The 19,079-nt window shown below is 34.2% G+C and overlaps 1 protein-coding gene across 1 annotated transcript in view; it reads left to right on the forward strand.

The window, feature by feature from the left end:
* The window catches only part of LOC113245556 (A disintegrin and metallopeptidase domain 3), a 97,545-nt gene that overhangs the window by 34,024 nt on the left and 44,442 nt on the right, over window positions 1-19,079 (forward strand). The window contains exons 5-9 of the mRNA XM_048226287.2: window positions 8,232-8,308; window positions 8,785-8,962; window positions 13,187-13,249; window positions 18,169-18,240; window positions 18,475-18,641. Coding sequence (XP_048082244.2) covers window positions 8,232-8,308; window positions 8,785-8,962; window positions 13,187-13,249; window positions 18,169-18,240; window positions 18,475-18,641 — 557 coding nt within the window. The remainder of the gene's footprint in view (window positions 1-8,231; window positions 8,309-8,784; window positions 8,963-13,186; window positions 13,250-18,168; window positions 18,241-18,474; window positions 18,642-19,079) is intronic.

Below are 19,079 nucleotides of genomic sequence, written 5' to 3' on the forward strand. Positions count from 1 at the left end.
CTTACGGTTTTTTGTTGCAATTATACATGAGTTTGATTCCTCATTTTCTTTTTCTGTGGCTTCATTATTGGTGTATAGAAATGCAACATATTTCTGTACTTTGATTTTATATCCTGTGACTGTGCTGAATTCATGTAGTAGTTCTAGCAATTTTTTTGGTGGCATCTCAGGTTTTCTACATAGAGTATCATGTCATCTACAAATAGTGAAAGTTTGACTTCTTCCTTGCTAATTTGGATGCTTTCTATTTCTTTTTGTTGTCTGGTTGCTGAAGCTAAGACTTCCAGTACTATCTTAAATAACAATAGTGAGTGGACATCCCTGTCATGTTCCTGACCTTAGAGGAAAAGCTCTCAGTTTTTCCCCATTGAGGATGTTATTAGATGTGGGTCTTTTTTATATGGCTTTTATGATGCTGAGGTGTATTCCATCTATGACTACTTTGTTGAAGATTTTTATCAAGAATGGATGCTGTATTTTTTCAAATGCTTTTTTCTGCATCTATTGAATGGATCATATGGCCCTTTTCCATTCTCTTACTGATGTGGTGTATCACATTGATTGATTCGAAAATATTGAACCACCCCTACAACCCAGGAATAAATCCCCTTGATCATGGTGAATAATTCTTTTTTTTTTTTAAGAGACACAGAGAGAGAGAGAGAGACAGATAGCACACAAGGGGGGAGGGGCAGAGAGAGGAGGGAGAGAATCCCAAGCAGGCTCCACACCCAGCACAGAGCCCAACACAGAACTCGATCTCAAAATCCTGAGATTATGACCTGAGCTGAAATCAAGAGTCAGACGCATAACCAACTGAGCCACCCAGACACCCCATGGTCAATAATTATTTTAACATAATGTTAGATTCAATTTGCTAGTATGTTGTTGAGAATTTTTCATAGTAATTTTCCTTTTTAGTGGCATCTTTATGTCTGATTTTGGAATCAAGGTAATGCTGGTTTTATAGAATGAGTTTGGAGTTTTTCCTTCTTTTTCTGTTTTTTTTTAAACAGTTTGAGAAGAATAGTATTAACTCTTCTTTAAACGGTCCAGTAAGTTTCTCCTGGGAAGCATCTGGCCCTGGACTTTTGTATTTTGGGAGATTTTTGATTACTGATTCAATTTATTTTCTGGTTATGCGTCTTAAATTTTCTATGTCTTCCTGTTTCATTTTTGCATGTTTCTATGAACTTATCCATTTTACCAGATTGCCCAGTTTGTTGGCATATAATTTTTTCATAATATTCTCTTATGATTGTTTGCATTTCCATGGTATTGGTTGTGATCTCTCCATTTCATTCATGATTTTACTTATTTGGTTCCTTTCTCTTATCTTTTTGAAAAGTCTGGCTAGGGATTTATCAATTTTATTATTTCTTTTAAAGAACCAGCTCTTAGTTTAGTTGATCTGTTCTACCAGTTTGTTTGTTTGTTTGTTTGTTTCTAGTTTATTTCTGCTCTAATCTTTATTATTTCCCTTCTTCTGCTGGCTTTCAGTTTTATTTGCTGTTCCTTTTCTAGCTCTTGTAGGTGTAAGATTAGGTTGCATATTTGAGACTTTTCTTGCTTCTTGAGGTAGGCCTGTATTACAAAATACTTCCCATTTATGACTGCCATTGCTGCATCCCAAAGGTTTTGGACTGTCGTGTTTCCATTTTCATTTGCTTCTATGTATTTCTTCAAATTTCTTCTTTAATTTCCTGGTTAACTCATTCATTCTTTAACCTCAATCTTCTTTTTTTTTTTTTTTTTAAAGATTTTATTTATTTATTCAACAGAGATAGAGACAGCCAGCGAGAGAGGGAACACAAGCAGGGGGAGTGAGAGAGGAAGAAACAGGCTCATAGCGGAGGAGCCTGATGTGGGGCTCGATCCCATAACGCCGGGATCACGCCCTGAGCCGAAGGCAGACGCTTAACCGCTGTGCCGCCCAGGCGCCCCAAACCTCAATCTTCTTTAATCTCCATATATTTGTGGTCTTTCCAAATTTTTTTCTTGTGGTTGACTTCAAGTTTCATAGTGCTGTAATCTGAAACTATGCATGGTATGATCTCAATCTTTTTGTACTTGTTGAGGGCTAATTTGTGACCCAGTATGTGATCTCTTCTGGAGAATGTTCCATGTGCACTCAAAAAGAATGTGTGTTCTGCTGCTTTAGGATGAAATGTTCCGAGTATATCTGTTAAGTCCATCTGGTCCAGTATGTCATTCAAAGCCATTGTTTCCTTTTTGACTTTCTACATTGCTGTAATGAGGTGTTAAAGTCCCTTACTACTATTGTATTATTACCAATGAGTTTCTCTATGTTTGTTATTAATTGAGTTATATATTTAGTTGCTCCCATGTTGGGGGCATATATATTTACAGTTATTTGATCTTGATGGACAGAACCCTTAATTATGATATAGTGCCTTTCTTCATCTCTTGTTACAGGTTTGGTTTAAAATCTAGTTTTTCTGATATAAGTGTGGCTACTCCAGCTTTCTTTTGATATCCATTAGCATGATAGGTGATTTTCCATCCCCTCACTTTCAATCTGCTGGTGTCTTTAGTCTAATGTGAATCTCTTGTAGGTGGCATACAGATGGGTCATGTTGTTTTTGTTGTTGTTCTTGTTTTTTTAATCTGTTCTGATACCTATGTCTTTTGATTGGAACATTTAGTCCATTTACACTCTGAGTGATTATTGATAGAAAAGACTAGCGCCACTGTGTTACCTGTAATTTTGCTGTTTCTGATGATGTTCTCTGTTCCTTTAGAGTTTTTGTTGCTTTTGGTCTTTCTTTCCCACTCAAAGAGTTCTGTTAAATATTTCTTTCAGGGCTGGTTTTAATGGTCATTAACTCCTTTAGTTTTTGTTTGTCTGGGAATCTCTTTATCACTCCTCCTATTCTGAATGACAATTTTGCTGGATAAAATATTCTTGTCATATTTTTTCTCATTCAGCATGTTAAATATATCATGTCACTCCTTTCTAGCCTGCCACATTTCTGTGGATTGACCTGCTACAAGCCTAATATGTTTTTCCTTGTAGGTTAAGGACTTTTTTTCTCTTGCTGCTCATAGGAGTCTTTCCTTATCTGTTTATTTTGTGAATTTGACTATGATATGTCTTAGTATGGGCCTGCTTTTGTTGAATTTGATGGGAATTCTCTGTGCCTCTCCAATTTTGATGTCTATTTTCTTCCCCTGATTAGGGTAGTTCTCAGCTATGATTTGTTCAAATAAACCTCCAATTCCCCCTCTTCTTCTGGGACACTTATGAAACGAATATTATTATGCTCTAAGGCATCACTGAGTTCCCTAATCTACATTCGTTTTCTTTCTCTCTTTTCAGCTTCATTATGTTCTATAATTTTATTTTCTGTATCACTGATTTGTTCCTCTGCTTCATCCATCCTTGTTGTCATTGCATCCGACCAGTTTTGTATCTTAGTTATAGTATTTTTTATTTCACCCTAACTAGTTTGTAGGTCTTTTATCTCTGCAGTAAGGGATTCCCTAGTGTCTTCTATGCTTTTCTCAAACCCCACTAGTATCCTTATTATTGTTGTTTTAAATTCTGGTTCAGTCATCTTACTTATATCAGTTTAGATTAAATCCTTGTCCCTTATTTCTTCCTGTTCTTTCTTTTGCGATGAATTTCTCCATGTTGTCATTTTGTCTATGTCACTGATTTTTTTGTGTGGTTGTTAGGAAAGCCTGTTATATCCCTGCTCCTGAGTGTAATGGCTATACTAAAAAAAAGTTCCTATAATGTCTTGGGCCTGGTGCTTCAGGAGGTGTGCACTCTGCTGTTGTGTTTCAGCTGCTCTTTCCCTCAGGTCAGTCCTCTGCAGTTTCTCCTTGCCTGCAGTGGCAGGTGTTTGGACCTTGTTCACTATGTGGCAAGTTTTAACTAGGTGTGTTTTGGTCTGCTTATTAAAAGAAGCGTATCCTATTTCTGCTAGAGCTGAAGTTTTTCAGTGCTCTATGATCAGTGGACTTGGTGTGTGCGAGGAGTTTGTGCTGGTCTTCTGAGGGAGGCACCTGTTGCACTGATTCTCAGAAAGACTTGCTGAAGTGGTGTTATACCTGCAAGGGTGTATGGGGGCAGGGCTTAGTGTAAGCGGCTCTGGTCTCCACTGGGGTGATGCTGTGTTGCTCACTGAAGTTGGTCAGTGCTGATGGGGCGGAGGGGAGGAATGACATCACCCCACTCTCTTCTCCCTGGAGTGGGTAGTCCATACCTGCCACTCCTGAGGGAGCTCTCACAGAAGAGCAAACTTTCACACTTCTTGTGTCCCCAGCTTCCATCAAATCCCTGTCTTCACCCCGTCTATGTCCAAACTATCTGCCTGCCAGGTGGCACAGTACTCCTGTGTTTAACTCAGGTGCTCAGTTGAGTTTCAAAATTCCAAATTTTAGCCACCCATGTGGTGGGGACCCATGCTGATCAGTTAGAGGTCTTGCCATACTGTGGCCAGTGCCAGTTTGTCCCAGAAAATCAGTCACATGACCACACAGCAGTTTGGAGTTTATGGTAAAGTCAAGGTTTGCTGCCCTCAGCCAGTGTCTCTGGCCCTAGGCTAGTGAACAAGGCACTATATTGGCACTACTAATTCTTTTGGCCTTGCAGAGGCCATTCTACTACTCCCAAATGCACTCAAAGAAGAACTGTTTTTCCCTATTCAACCCATGGGATTTTCAGACTATGTTGCCTGCCTCTGGACTTCTGCCCTCCCTCCCTACTAGAGCACCGCTGAGCCCACCAGGCACCACCCCAGTGATGGCCCGGACTTCTAAAACTACAGACTTTGAGCTCTGCTGCTTACAAAATCTTGCAGTAGTCAGCCCCTCTCCTTTTCTCAATCAGTGGTTTTGGGACAATGATGCAATCCCCTGTGTGCACTTTCACTCTTTCTCTCTCTCTCTTTCTCTCTCACTCCTCTATCCATGATCAGGGTTCCCTCCCCTTCATAGCACCCACAGTTCTTTTCTCCCCCAAATCAACTCTCTGCAGCTCCTACCTTCCACAATGTGACTGTTTCTCTACCTGTAGATGTGCGGTTTGTTCTCTCAGTCCTCAGATTGATTCCTTGGGTGTTGAGAATGATTTGATATTTATCTAGCCGTGTTTGAGGGATAAGGCAAGTTTAGTGTCCCCCTCAACCTCCTCCATCTCAATTCTATCCTGTTTCATGCTTTAAGAAAATATTTTCTCTCTCTCTTTTTTTAATTCTCACTTTGTTCATGCATAGTTCTTTTGACTTCAGTGAGCGTTTTTAATTCTCTGTGAAGTAAATTATTTAATTTCATTAGGATAAGTTTCTAGAGATGTCTTCTTCCTTTGTTTGAAACTTCTTTTCCTGATTCTTCATTTTACTTGACTCTGCTTTGGTGTCTGCTCATTAGACAAAACTAATTGCTTTGTCCAGTCTTTCCTGACTGGCCTTGTACAGAAAAGGATCCTTAGAAGTTATCCTGGCCAATGATTTTGGGGGTCTCTACCAAATCTTTATCTCTCCAAGGGGAAACATGCATCTGTGTCTTTTTTTCCACTCTGTCTGTGTTGGGCAGGAGAGAGACTCAGTAGCATCTACCCTCACGAGCTTCTGCCTCTGTTCTCACCCTAGCAGCTGTATTGTGCTTGGCCCATCTGTGCTCCGGGATTGGTGAGACAGATGCTGATTCTGTGGGCAGTTTTGGTGAAGTAAGAAAACTGCACACATGGATCAACTTTTTTCTTCCCCAAGGAGAAGCAGAGCTGGCATCTTTTTGTCCATTTACTCTGTGCTTAGTGGGGACATGGGGGGAGAAATCAATGGTGTCTACCAGCCCAAGTAACCATCTCCATTTTTGCCTGGATGGTTAGATTATGCTGAACCCATCAGAGCTCCAAGACAGGTGAAACAGGTTCTAGTTCTTTGGATAGCCCCTTCAGAAAAATTTGGGCACTAGACAGGTGGACAAACCCTTCTCATGCTTTCGTTCAAGCTGAGAGCCAGAGGATCTTTTTGTGATCATTTGGCAGTGGTCTGGGGTAGTGTCTTTGTTGAAAGAGTATGCCAAATCTCCATACTGGCTTGGTGACTCTGATTTTGCATTCTCCCAGAGTCTGCAGGGGCCTTTCAATTAGTTTCTGATTTCTTATAAAGGAAATTTGTTTGTGAATTATTGCTGAATTAGTTTGTTTTTTAAGGGATGGAGGGTTCAGGGCTTCCTACTCCACCATCTTTCTGGCCAGAGTTTCAGCCTTTATTTTTTTTTTTTAATACTTTTTAGCCCCAAATTCTTTCTGTTCTTCTTGTCAGATTCTGATAGCTATTTTAGATCTTTTGTTATTGTTCCACAGGTCCTTGAGGCTCTATTCATTTTCTTAGTTCATTTTTCTCTTTTTTATATGTTGAGTAACTTCTGCTGATCAGTTCTCAAGTTCACTGATTCTGTCCCTTGCCATCTCCACTTCACTTATAGACCTATCAAGTATGGGTTTTTGTTGTTGTTGTTGTTGGTAGGTTTGTTTATTATATTTTTTAGCTCACATATTTTTATTTGTTTTTTATTACTTCTATTTATTTTCTGATATTTTCTGCTTTTTAGTTTTTTCAAGATTATTTGTAATTGGTTACTGAAGCAATATTATCACAGCTACTTTAAAATCTGTTAGTTCCAGCCTGTGACTCATCTCAATATTATTATCAGTTGGTTTTATTTTCTCATTCTTGTGATTTTCTTTGTTCTTGGTATAGCATATGACTTTTTGGTTGTATTCTTAACACTCAAATCTAGTTTTTAGACAATAACCCAGGTTAAGTTTAGATTTATTGTGGTTTGTTGTACCAATGACAGTTTCACTTTTTGGGGGGCTTTTAGTGTTATTCTATTGTGATTTGTTCTTCTGACTCTTCTCAAGTGCCTGTTGGATCTCTGCTGGTGCAGCCTATAGTGGTAAAAGGTACTTTCCTGGGCCTTTGTATTGCTAGGTGGGGTTGGGTGATGAAGGTCCCATGGTATAGAGAACATTTATTCTGGCTCTCTCTAACCCTGTTGGTGTACTTCTCACTCTTGCTCTATTAGTGCCCTTGGGTGAGAAAAGTTCCTATCTGGGTCACTTTTTGTGCTTTGTGTTGGGAGTGTTGAGAATTATCTTATGAGGCTCATTTTCTCCCCTGGCACAAGGCCAGGAGCTACAGAGACGGACCTACTCTCTGCTTCTGGGTAGAGGGTTGGAACGTGGTTTGCCTTATACCTTTTTGTGAAGGGCTTGTAACATAGTCTGCTGGAACTAGTGCAGGCAGAGGTGGCTGCTGCTGTTGCTTGGCATGGGGCAGGGTATGCCCCACCACTGTTAGTGGGTGGGGGATAGGAGTTAAGCCTAGTTTTGAGAAAAAGTGAATGGTTCCTGATAGAGATGTATGTCTGGGAGCTAATAACATATAAACAGATTCATAAGCAAGATTGCGATGACACTAAAGTTTTCATAGCACAGCATTAACAAAGGAATAGGACTGACTCTAGATATCAGTAGATTTTTTAGGGGAAGAAAAGGAAATAGTCACTTAATGAGAATATTAGGGGAGAACCTGGGTAAACTAATGCTGTGAAAGTTCATGGGGAGGAGTGCTTGAACTGATGTTGGTGGGATGTTAAATAGATTAAATAATATGGTGAGATATTAAAGAAAAATAAAAATGAGGAAATAAATGTCAGGATGCTTTTGGGTAACTTAGAAAAAAAGTGAAGTGTTGACGTTTGAAGTCAAACTAATGTTCTTTATATTGAGTTAGCAGTTATAGATTATATATTCAGGATTATATATTCAACTATACTCAAATAAAAAAATTAAATAACGTGACAAAAGGAAAAGAATCCAACTGAGTCATTAAACGTAATACTGTAAAATAAACTAAGATCATAGAACAGAATAAAGCAGAATAAAAGTTAGGAAAAAAAACAAGAAAAAGTGTGGCTGAGAAAGAAAAGACATAGATAAGAAAGTTATTTGTCAAAAATTTAGAACTATAGCAAGAATTATTTTGTGGAAGGACAGGAGTCATGATTATTTTTAGGCAAAAGAGGGTTAAGAGAAAGAGATTGTGGATAGATAACAAGGAAATGGGATATCTGGTGAATAATATTATGGTAATTACTAAATCTGAAATTTTGATGTTGTCTAGGAAGTAAGGATAAACCAAAAAATTTATTTAAAATCATTCATGAATGTATCCTCATATACTCCTTTTTAGGGCCATTGCTTTTATCAAGGTTATGCCACAGAAGTTCCAAAATCAGCTGTGACCCTTAGCACCTGTTCTGGACTCAGGTAATGGCATATTCCAGAGATATACATAACTAAAAATCTTTTGTGACCCTTTAATTTTTAGAAACATCTTAAAGGATAGAGTGAAGGCAAAGAAAATAGACTTTTGTTGTGTTTCTTCTCATATACTTTCCTTTCCTTCTCCTCATCTTATCATTTTTCCTATTCTCTTTGTCTCCATCCCAGGCTGACAGTCATAAAACTTACGCAGGAAAACTCCCACTAGTATGAAGAATATTCACAGTCCTCAGTCCTCTGTCATACTAAAACCACAATAATTCTAAATGACATAATAGACAGAAAATGGTATAAAATTAAGTTTGAAAGTTTACCCATGTAGAAGGGAGGATTCTTAGACATTAGACTGCAAAGACCACTATTATATTTCTATAAAATGTTCTTATTTAGTGGTGATTTATATTCTCAGTGGGAAATCCATATTAATTTTCTTTTTATTTTCTATGTGTTTAAATATGTAGGGGATTTTTGCAATTGGAGAATGTCAGTTACGGCATTGAGCCATTGGAATCTTCAACTGTATATGAGCATATGCTTTATCAAATAAATAATGATAAAATTGATTTTTCTCTCTTAAAAGAAAATTTTCCTATGCCCCAATTGGTACAAAAGTCCTACAAGATTCTTGTGAAATCAAATGTAAGTAACCCCTCTTATGAAATCTTCATTGGTGTTGCTTCTTATAAATTTATTCACATTGAAATGTGTTATATTTGGGAAAAAATTTAACTGATATTGACTATACTAAACGCTTCTGTTGTAAGATATTTATTTTAAATACTTTTTATGTTTAGTCATAATATTTAGAAACAGTAATACATATAATCACACATAATTTAAAAATCAAAGTACTCATATTTCCCTAATTGAAAGTGTTTTTATGCATATAGTTTCATTGTTACCAAATTTGCATACTGCTAATATATGATATCCAGATTTGCTTATTATTAGTTTGTCTGCAGTTTCCTTGACAATGCATGTTTTCTTTATTATTTGATAAAAAAATTATAATTAGAAAAGAGGGAAGAAATTGTTCCAAAGGTCATCATCTAGAAATAGTGCTTAGAATTTTTGATTATTTGTTCCAATTCTTTTTATATATCCAGTTATAAATGTAGATATATAAATATATATTTTTAAACAAAAAGTGATATAACCACATATGCTTCTTTGAAATTTCCTTTTTGCTATTAAGAGGATAATACACATCACATTACACTTACTATTTACAATTAAATAATAAGTGGGTTAGCAACTATTAAAATATTAAACATATGCGTTTGCAAGGAAAATAAGCATAGAACATAACGTTATTTTCTAAAAGTAAATGCAGTTGTGGAATCCACTGTGATCATTTTGAAGTATACTGCTTTATAGCTTTACATATATATATATATATGCATAAACCTGAAATATATATATTGTACACAATTATGTCATATTTGTATATTTATATTTTTACATTAAGTAATCAGTTTGCATGCATGTACCACAGTTTTGAACAATTACATCTTGACTATAATTGCTTACATGTAAGGGTAAGCATATTTCCAAAGGCTTTTTGATATATACATATATACGTATAGATATATGTATATATGTGTATGTATATATGTATATGTATACATATATGTATGTATCTTTATCTATATCTATATATAGCCTAATTTTCTCCTCATTTGTACAACTTTATATTTTATCATCAGTGGTTAAATAAATGAATCTCTGTCCACACATTGTCATCACAATTGGATATCATATTGAAGAGAAGCAAAACAAAATAGTTATGAATGAAATCTGAATTGAATTTATGATAAACTCCATCTCCCTATTGCTTTAATTTGCTTTTATTTATTTTGACAGTGGTATGAAAGTTGATTAATAAAACTGCACTTTCAGAAACTAAAAAAAATGAAAAGTGTAACCATATATAGAGATGAAAATTTCATTTTTGATGAAACTAAGATGCGACCTCAAACTTTATGCCAGCTCTGGAAACCATCGGCATATTGTAATACAATATTAGACACAATTGAAACAATTTTCACCACTGAAATAGAGCACTGTCACATAAGTAAATTGAAAAACTTTAAAAGATTCTATGAATACTCTTCTGTGGCGGAGGAAGAACCTGAAGGGATGGACATAACTTTGGAAAAGACAAATAACACTGCACTTGAAGCCATTCCCCTCCAGTGAATTAGCAATAACTCAGAGATTAGACAACAAAGAGATAACATACTGTCCCAGTTGCCTTGGTTTGAATTCCAAGTCTGTTTTAGTCATAAGAACTTGGGCAAATGTTTAAATGTTCTTATCTGTAAAAAAATAAAAATAAAAATAATACCTAACTCATACAGTTTTTTCAAAGATTAAATAAGTTTATTAATGGAAATTATTTAGCATAGTATGTGGACAGATAAAAAAGTGATCAATAAAAATCACTACTATTAATATTTGCACACTGTATTTTCTAATGTAGTGGAGCAAGGTAATTGCAAGTGATGATGGAAAATTTGGGCACAAAACAAAATGTAATAATGAAGTAAAATAGAGACAAAAGTTTCAGAACATAAGAAGAAACCAGGATTATCACTGCAGGAATGGAGATAAATGACTATTGATATGTGTTTGTGAATTTTATCTTTCATGAAGTAATTCGATAATTGCTTTTCATCCTGAATTTGATAGACTTATCTATAGGTTTGGTTAAGCATGTTTCCACATGACCAGTGCTTTTACAAGCACAGATATATAAAATTAATATCTTCAATATATCAGATTTTTAAAAGGAACAGAAAAAACAACATAAAAGCTTATATTTTAGGTATATTTTTATATTTTTGAAAGTAAACAGAAATAAACTTATAAACAAGGTAAACACCTTCATTATAACCAGAGTTGAAAAGTTGACAGAAAGCAAACAAAATACCATAAAGGGCTTATCTGTTGAAAGCATCTTGGGCACATGCATTTGCTCATCCCTCCTTTAAGTCCCCCTAAAATGAAAAGGGATTTTTAAAATATCAAGAACATACAAAAACAAACAAACAAAAAAAACCAGGAAAGGAGTAATAACAATGGACATTGAAGAGCAGATAGCTAGTTTAAAAATCTGAATCCTAAACTGGTAATTGGGATAGGTTATGGGAAACTTGAAATGTACTGCAGTACTCTTCATATGTTTCTGGAATTGCATGTCCAGTTCCCTCAGGGATTTTAAAGGTGGGCCTAAGAAGATAAATGGTTGAAAATAAGTTGTGTAAGTATGTAGGAACTGACAGACCACTGGCAGTTGTTTTCCTTGGGGAGTCTAGAAATGGGGACACCAGGTACAGATGTTCTGTTGTATTTCCCAATAGAGGAGGAATACCATACTGAAACTAGTGTGATTAAGTTAAACTTGGCACATTGGATATTGGGAACCAAGCTTGCACATTCTAAGAGGTATATTGGAAGACCCTCTTCAGGAGGGAATCAAAACAAAAACAAACAAAAAACTAACCACATTAATAGCAGGGTTTTCCCAACCAACAACCCAGACAGAATTACTCTCTGTAAAGACAACAGCTCATAAACTCCATATGTAGTTATAAAGATGTTGAAATAAGCTATTAAATGCTCAGTTGCTAATATGAAGAGGCACTAAACATATGATCAATTTAGTATGAAAGATAGGGACATTAATAAATCAAAATTTTCAAGTTTGAGGTACCAAAGAATACAGAGGGTGAAGAAAACAAAATAAGAATGAAGTGCTATTTAAAAAATAACATTCAGAGGATAAGTAACAGTTGTTGGAAATTAAAAGTATGAAAATAAAAATGTAAAAACTCAATAGAAAGTTCAAAGGATAAAATTCCAGAAATTACACAAAAAGAAAGAACAAAGACAAATGACGGAAATTTGGGAGATAAGAAATGAAATTAAAATGACAATATAGGTGGGCGCGTGGGTGCCTCAGTCCATTAAGCATCTGGGTTTCTGCTCAGGTCGTGATCTCGGGGTCCTGGGATGGAGCCCTGAATAGGGATCCCTGTTTGGCAGGGAGTCTGCTTATCCCTCTCCCTCTGCCCCTCCCCCTTCTCTCTCTCTCTTATCCCTCTCCCTCTGCCCCTCCCCCTTCTCTCTCTCTCTCTCTCTCTCAAATAAAATCTTTTAAAAAATAAAATAAAATAACAATATGGGTGATAGAAGTTTCAGTATGAATAAATAGAGAAAATTGAACTGAATAACTCATAAAACAATTTAAGAAAAATTCTCAGAGTTATTTAAGATTGGGGCTTCTGGTGGCTCAATTAATATAACTGTGATAGAATTAACATAAATAATTAAAAGTAAAAAATAATGAGAAATTAAAGGCAATGTTTGGGGGAAAGATGATGGGAGTTAATTTAGCGTGAAGGTTGGAGGAGGGTCCAAGATGAAGTTTTTTAGGAAAAGGAAACATGGGTTCTCCCTCATTTCATTAACTTTTTTGAGGAATCTAATTATAAAGAATATAAGATAAAAGCTTTTGATTTGTTCCTAAAACTTTTATTTGAATCTCACCTGCTTATTCTTTCAGGGACCTCCATCCTCTCATTTTCCTATTCCCTATATCTATATCTTTATGTATCTTTAGCAAACTATCCTATCATCTATCTATCTACCATCTATCTATCTATATCTATCATCTATCATCTATCATCTATCTATCTATCTATCTATCTATCTATCATCTATCTATCATCATCAGTCTGTCTATCCCTTTCTGTGTGTGTGTGTGTGTATATAATGTGAGTGAGAATAACAAACAATATAAGAATTTTTTCTTATGTTTTATTTTTCTGTTTTATTTAATTCATGTCCTCTGTTTTGCAGAAAGATTCAGATGAACAATTGAAAAAAATTCTGAAAATACAAATCATTATGGATAAAGCTTTGGTATGATTATTGATATTGATAATATCTTTGTTTTGTATTTAAATTCAAAGGGAATATGAAAATGAGAATTCCACTTGTCTGAAATACAGATATATTTTACTCTGTTCAAAATATGTATCTTGAGTGTAGCAGGACATAAAGAAATGTCAACTGCCTTTGCACTGACATTGGGGGACTAGTATTTATAGTATTGATTTCAAAATCAATATAGAACTCTAGCAAAAATGTATAATTTGTATGTATGGAAGGGTTCTACTACATTTTAATATAGTCAATTATAATGAGCTGCATGTATTTCTGGATCCACCCCAAATAGTGATGAAACTCTTACGTAAATTAATTTTCATTTTAAATTAAGCTATTTAATTTATTATTCAATTGGAAATTCCTGTTATTAAAAAGACCTTTTATAAGGTTATTTTTTGCTTTATAATTTCTTGGATTCTCCTGGATTCTCTGATGGAAATTTTCTATTTTAAAAGTGGGAAGAATTATTCATAGGAATACTCATTTAGTTAGGGAACATATTTTTAAAGATTTTATTTATTTATTTGAGAGAGAGAGCAGGGTGAGGGGCAGAGGGAGAAGCAGACTCCCTGCTGAGCAAGGAGCCGATTATGGGACTTGATCCCAGGACCCTGGGATCATGACCTGAGCTGAAGGCAGACGCTTAACTGACTGAACAACTCAGGAGCCCCAGTTAGGGAAATTTTTGTTTATATAATCAGTTTTAGCAAAACCATTATGCGTAGCAATTAGGAAATATGATCTTTTCATTATCATTGATATTTTTGAATAAGATATGTCAATATGTGCCATAATTTTCAAAATTAGATTTTGTCGATAAAAGGAACTATTTAGATCTTTAAGTAATTTTTTATAAAAACAACAGGAAAAAATAGGCAAAATAATAAAGAATAAAGAACATATAATTTTATTATCAGGAGATAATTTTATGTACACATTTCCTTTTTTAAATACACACACACACGTATATATACACACATGTATGTGTATGTTCTTATACCTTTGTTTTATATATGCTATTTTGTAAGTTATTTCATAATGTTTTCCCACATATTAATAAAATATATTATTTTAATTTAATTTTAACATTTACATAGTGTCTGATTAATATATTTAATATAATTTAATCTATTTTACTAGCTAATGCCCTTTGGGGGGGGGCATTTAGATTTAGGTTTTGTTGTTATATGGGGAATAATACTCTTTTGTCTTAATACTAGTATCACAAGCATTGAAATTACGCTCTGCCACAGCTGCCCCCATGAGGTTGATAATATTAATTCTAGACAGCCTATTTTCCTCTCTCCATTTAACTGGATAACTTCTTTCATTCCAATAAAAACAGAAGGCATTTTCAATGCAAATGTCATCACGAGAAAACAACAACAAAGAACTCCAGAGCTTTTATATCCTATGATTAGTATTCCCTCTCTTTTTTAGGTTGTTTATCTGTCTTAAATTTTAAAATATGACTTTGAAAACTATTTTTTTCCTTACTCAGATAATCCCTGCCTTTTCATTAGAATGTTTAGTTGACTTAATATTTATCAAAATGGTTTCTCCAATCTATGGAACATAAGAACTAGGAAGATCAGTAGGAGAAGAAAGGGATAAAGAAAGGGGGGGTAATCAGAAGGGGGAATGAAGCATGAGAGACTATGGACTCTGAGAAACAAACTGAGGGCTTCAGAGGGGAGGAGGCGGGGGAATGGGATAGGCTGGTGATGGGTAGTAAGGAGGGCACGTATTGCATGGTGCACTGGGTGTTACACACAACTAATGAATCATTGAACTTTACATCAAAAACCAGGGATGTACTGTATGGTGACTAACATAATATAATAAAAAATATAATTATAAAAAAAAATAAAAAAGAGTACATTTATCATAATGAAAAAAATGTTTATCAAAATTACTAATACTGTGGACGTAGGTTAAGTACTGCTATGCTATTAGTGTTCTATTTGTCCTATTATTCTTTTGTTCCTCCTTTGTTACTCTTGGATTACTGGGTTATTTTTAGCTTTTATCTTTGTCTCCTATATTGTTTTTTTCTGCGATCTCTTTTTATCCCCCACATTTTACCCCAGTGGTTTCTCTATTGGTTGGAATTAACATTCCTAACTAGAATTAATATTATACCCTTCACATATAATGTAAGAGCTTTATAACACTAAAGTTCCATTTAACTCCCATGTGAATATTAACCCCTTAACAAGTATATCATTGGCAGATATCTTCTCCTTTTCACGGGTTTTTTTTTGTTCTTGTTGTTGATGATTTCTTTCACCATGCAAAAGCTTTTTTTTCCCTAAAAGCTTTTTATTTTGATGTAGTCCCAATAGTTAATTTTTGCTTTTGTTTTCCTTGCCTTAGAAGATAAATCTAGAAAAATGTTACTGGGACCAATGTCAGAGAAATTACTGCCTGTGCTTTCTTCTAGGATTTTTATGGTTTCAAGTCTCACATTTACATCTTTAATCCATTTTGAGTTTATTTTTGTGTATGATGTTAGAAAGTGGTCCAGTTTCATTCTTTTACATTTAGCTGTCCAGTTTTTGCAGCATCATTTATGGAAGAGATTGTCTTTTCCCCATTGTATATGCTTGCCTCCTTTGTCATAGAGTAAATAACTATATAATTGTGGGTTTATTTCTGGGCTTTCTGTTCTGTTCCATTGATCTATGTGTCTACTTTTGTGCCAATACCATACTGTTTTGATTACTACAGCTTTGTAATATATCTTGAGATATGCAATTGTGTTACCTCCAGCTTTGTTCTTTCTCAACATTGTTTTGGCTATTTGGGATCTTGGTGGGTCCATCACATAGCCATAAAATACAATGAGGTCATACTATTTGTGACAACATGGATGGACCTAGAAACTATTATGCTAAATAATATAACTTAGACTGAGAAAAACAAGTACCATATGATTTTACTCATATGTGGAATCTAAAAATAATAAACAAGAAGCAGAATTAGACACGTAAACACAGAGAAAAAACTGATGGCTGCCAGAGCGGAGGGAGTTGGGAATTAGGTAAAATGGGGGAACGGGAATGGGAACAACAGTAATGGAATGAATGTTATGGGAATAAAAGGCACAACATAGCATTAGAAATAGAGTCAATGATATTGTAATAGCTTTGTAAGGTGACAGATAGTAACTACACTTGTGGTGAGCATAGGATAATGTGTATACTTTTGAAATTACTGTGCTGTACACCTGAAACTAATGTAACATTTTGTGTCAACTACACTCAAATAAAAAATTAATGAAAATAATGGTAAAAATAACCCTATGTGATATTTTCTGAAACGAAATTTGTCAATTTCTATAGGACCTAAGGGCGATAAACTCTTTTGTAATTCCTTGGCACCCTGTGGTCCCAAATCCAGCTGTTATTCTTTTTTTTTTAAATTTTTTATATAAGTTCAATTAACCAACATATAGTACATCATTAGTTTCAGATGTAGTGTTCAATATGTGATGTTACTATCTTTTACATTGTCCTGTGTTATAAACCACAAAATAATTTTTAAATATTCACTTGTTTAAATAAATTAAGGAAAAAAAAGAATTTAATTTTCCCCTCATTTTACCATTTTCAAAGCTCTTCTTTCCTTCTTATAAGTCTGTGTTTCTGATATTTCTGTTTAGCCTGTTAATGAATTTGCTTCAGCTTTTGTTCATCTGAAATTATTTTTATCTTCACTTTTTAAATATTTTATTTGGAAATATTTTTAAATTTTCAAAAAAGTTGCAAGAATAAGAATAAGACAAGAAATACTTATACTCTCTTTACTTAGATTTATTAATATTGTATCCCATTATCACTTGTGCTCTATTTGAAAGTAAGTTGTAAATTGCATCATGGAGCTTTTTTTTTTCAGTGTGCATTTACATAGAATAAGATCCTTATCTTATAAAACCGCAATAGAGTTATTCATGTAAGGAAAAATAACATTGTTAAAATACTTTTTGTCAAGTCTACCATAACTTAATTGCATTATAGTTGGACAGTGTGATCTAAGTGACACTTAATGTTTTTTATTCAAATAACTTTTTAATGACCTAATATGGGTCAATTTATATAAAACTTCCATGTATGTTTGAAAAAATATATATACATATACATTATCTGATTGCTTTATGTAAGCCTTTATTCACCTTTACTCATACCACACATGTTGCACTGTGTAAATATACAATATGATTTATTGAGAAAGGTTACATACAGAGAAATAGCAAAGTACAAATAATTTCCAGAGACCTAGGAGGATAACATCTCCTTCGTCTATATCAGACAACTCTATCCATTTATTTTCTGTTAGTAGTTTTCGGCAGACCTGCTGCAGATTACTGAAGATCTCAAGCTGCCACTTTTCATGTTTTCAGCAAAACCTTAGAAATGGGTGTACTCATACAATTAAAGTATTTAAGAGGAAATATGTGATTTTTGTTTCCTTGAATGAGGAAAATTGCCTGAGTTTATTCTTATTATTATGGTACATTGTTTATCCAGGATATGTAGTTCTGTTATCTTATTGCAATGAAGATAAATGGTGGCAGATATAGCAGATAAAAATGACTTAGTAGCTTAGAGATTTGAGTCCTGGTTTTTATCTTACACAGTCTTGGAGCCTGAACTTTCAACCCTTCATTTTTATATGTGTAAAGAGGAAAATACTCACAACCTTCTCATTTTAACATTACTGATTGATATGTAAGCTTCATATGTTTAAGCCTAAAACTTACTAAGCAATTGATAAATCTTAATTCTGCTTTTTTTCCTTTCACTGAACACCACCTTATTTTAACATTTTATATTCATTTAAAGTGTGATCGTGTAGTAATTTTCACTAGTGAGACAGAATTTGTCTTTCAGTTTGATTATATGGGCTCAGAAGTGGCAGTTGCAGCTGAGAAAGTTGTCCATATCTTTGGTCTAATCAACACGGTAAGTGTTTATGTCTCGTTTAAATATTAAACATTGCTCTTAATGCAATAAGATTGTTTGTATAAATAGCATTTGCGATTTTATTAAAAAGTATAGTCTTCCCAATTAGTTTCATCCACCAATGGATTTCATCTCCAGAAATGAGTAAATTGAATATATTAGCATTATGTATAGAGATGAAATATAATACTCATGACTACCTAAACCTGTATGTGATGTATCTTCTATTTTTAGATGTTTTTCCAGCTTAAAGTGACTGTTAAGTTAACTTCCTTGGAGCTCTGGTCAGATCAAAATAAGATTTCAACTAAGGGGGATGCTGATGAAGTACTACAAAGATTTGTTTCATGGAAAGAACGATTTTTGTTTCAAAGATCTCATGATATGGCATACTTATTAATGTAAGTGTGTTTTTTGCATTGATATAAGTTTTATCAAATTATATGAAATGTTAGCTATCAAAATTATATATAAAATATATTATGTATAATGATAAGAAACCTCAAAAATTGTATGTATATTGTTAGCAAAGTGCAAAATATAAAAATCTGATAACAATGTAAGACACTGAATCATGGTAGGCCATTATTCTCAGAGTAGACTGTTTATCCATGAAAATGTAATAAACTTGAAAATTTGGAAAGCCTTGGGAGAAACATGGGGCCTCAAGGGTTTTGAAGATTTACTCAGAGGTAAATAATTGAAACCATCTTTTTAACATTAAATAAAATATAAATTAGTTAACAGAATGCAGTAATTGCATATAAAGCTGGTTACGATGCGAAACATTTAAATAGTAGTATGGTTACCTTCTGGTATTTATATACTTACCCAAGGTG

Source organism: Ursus arctos, unplaced genomic scaffold, assembly GCF_023065955.2.
Source record: "Ursus arctos isolate Adak ecotype North America unplaced genomic scaffold, UrsArc2.0 scaffold_27, whole genome shotgun sequence".
Taxonomy (NCBI): domain Eukaryota; kingdom Metazoa; phylum Chordata; class Mammalia; order Carnivora; family Ursidae; genus Ursus; species Ursus arctos.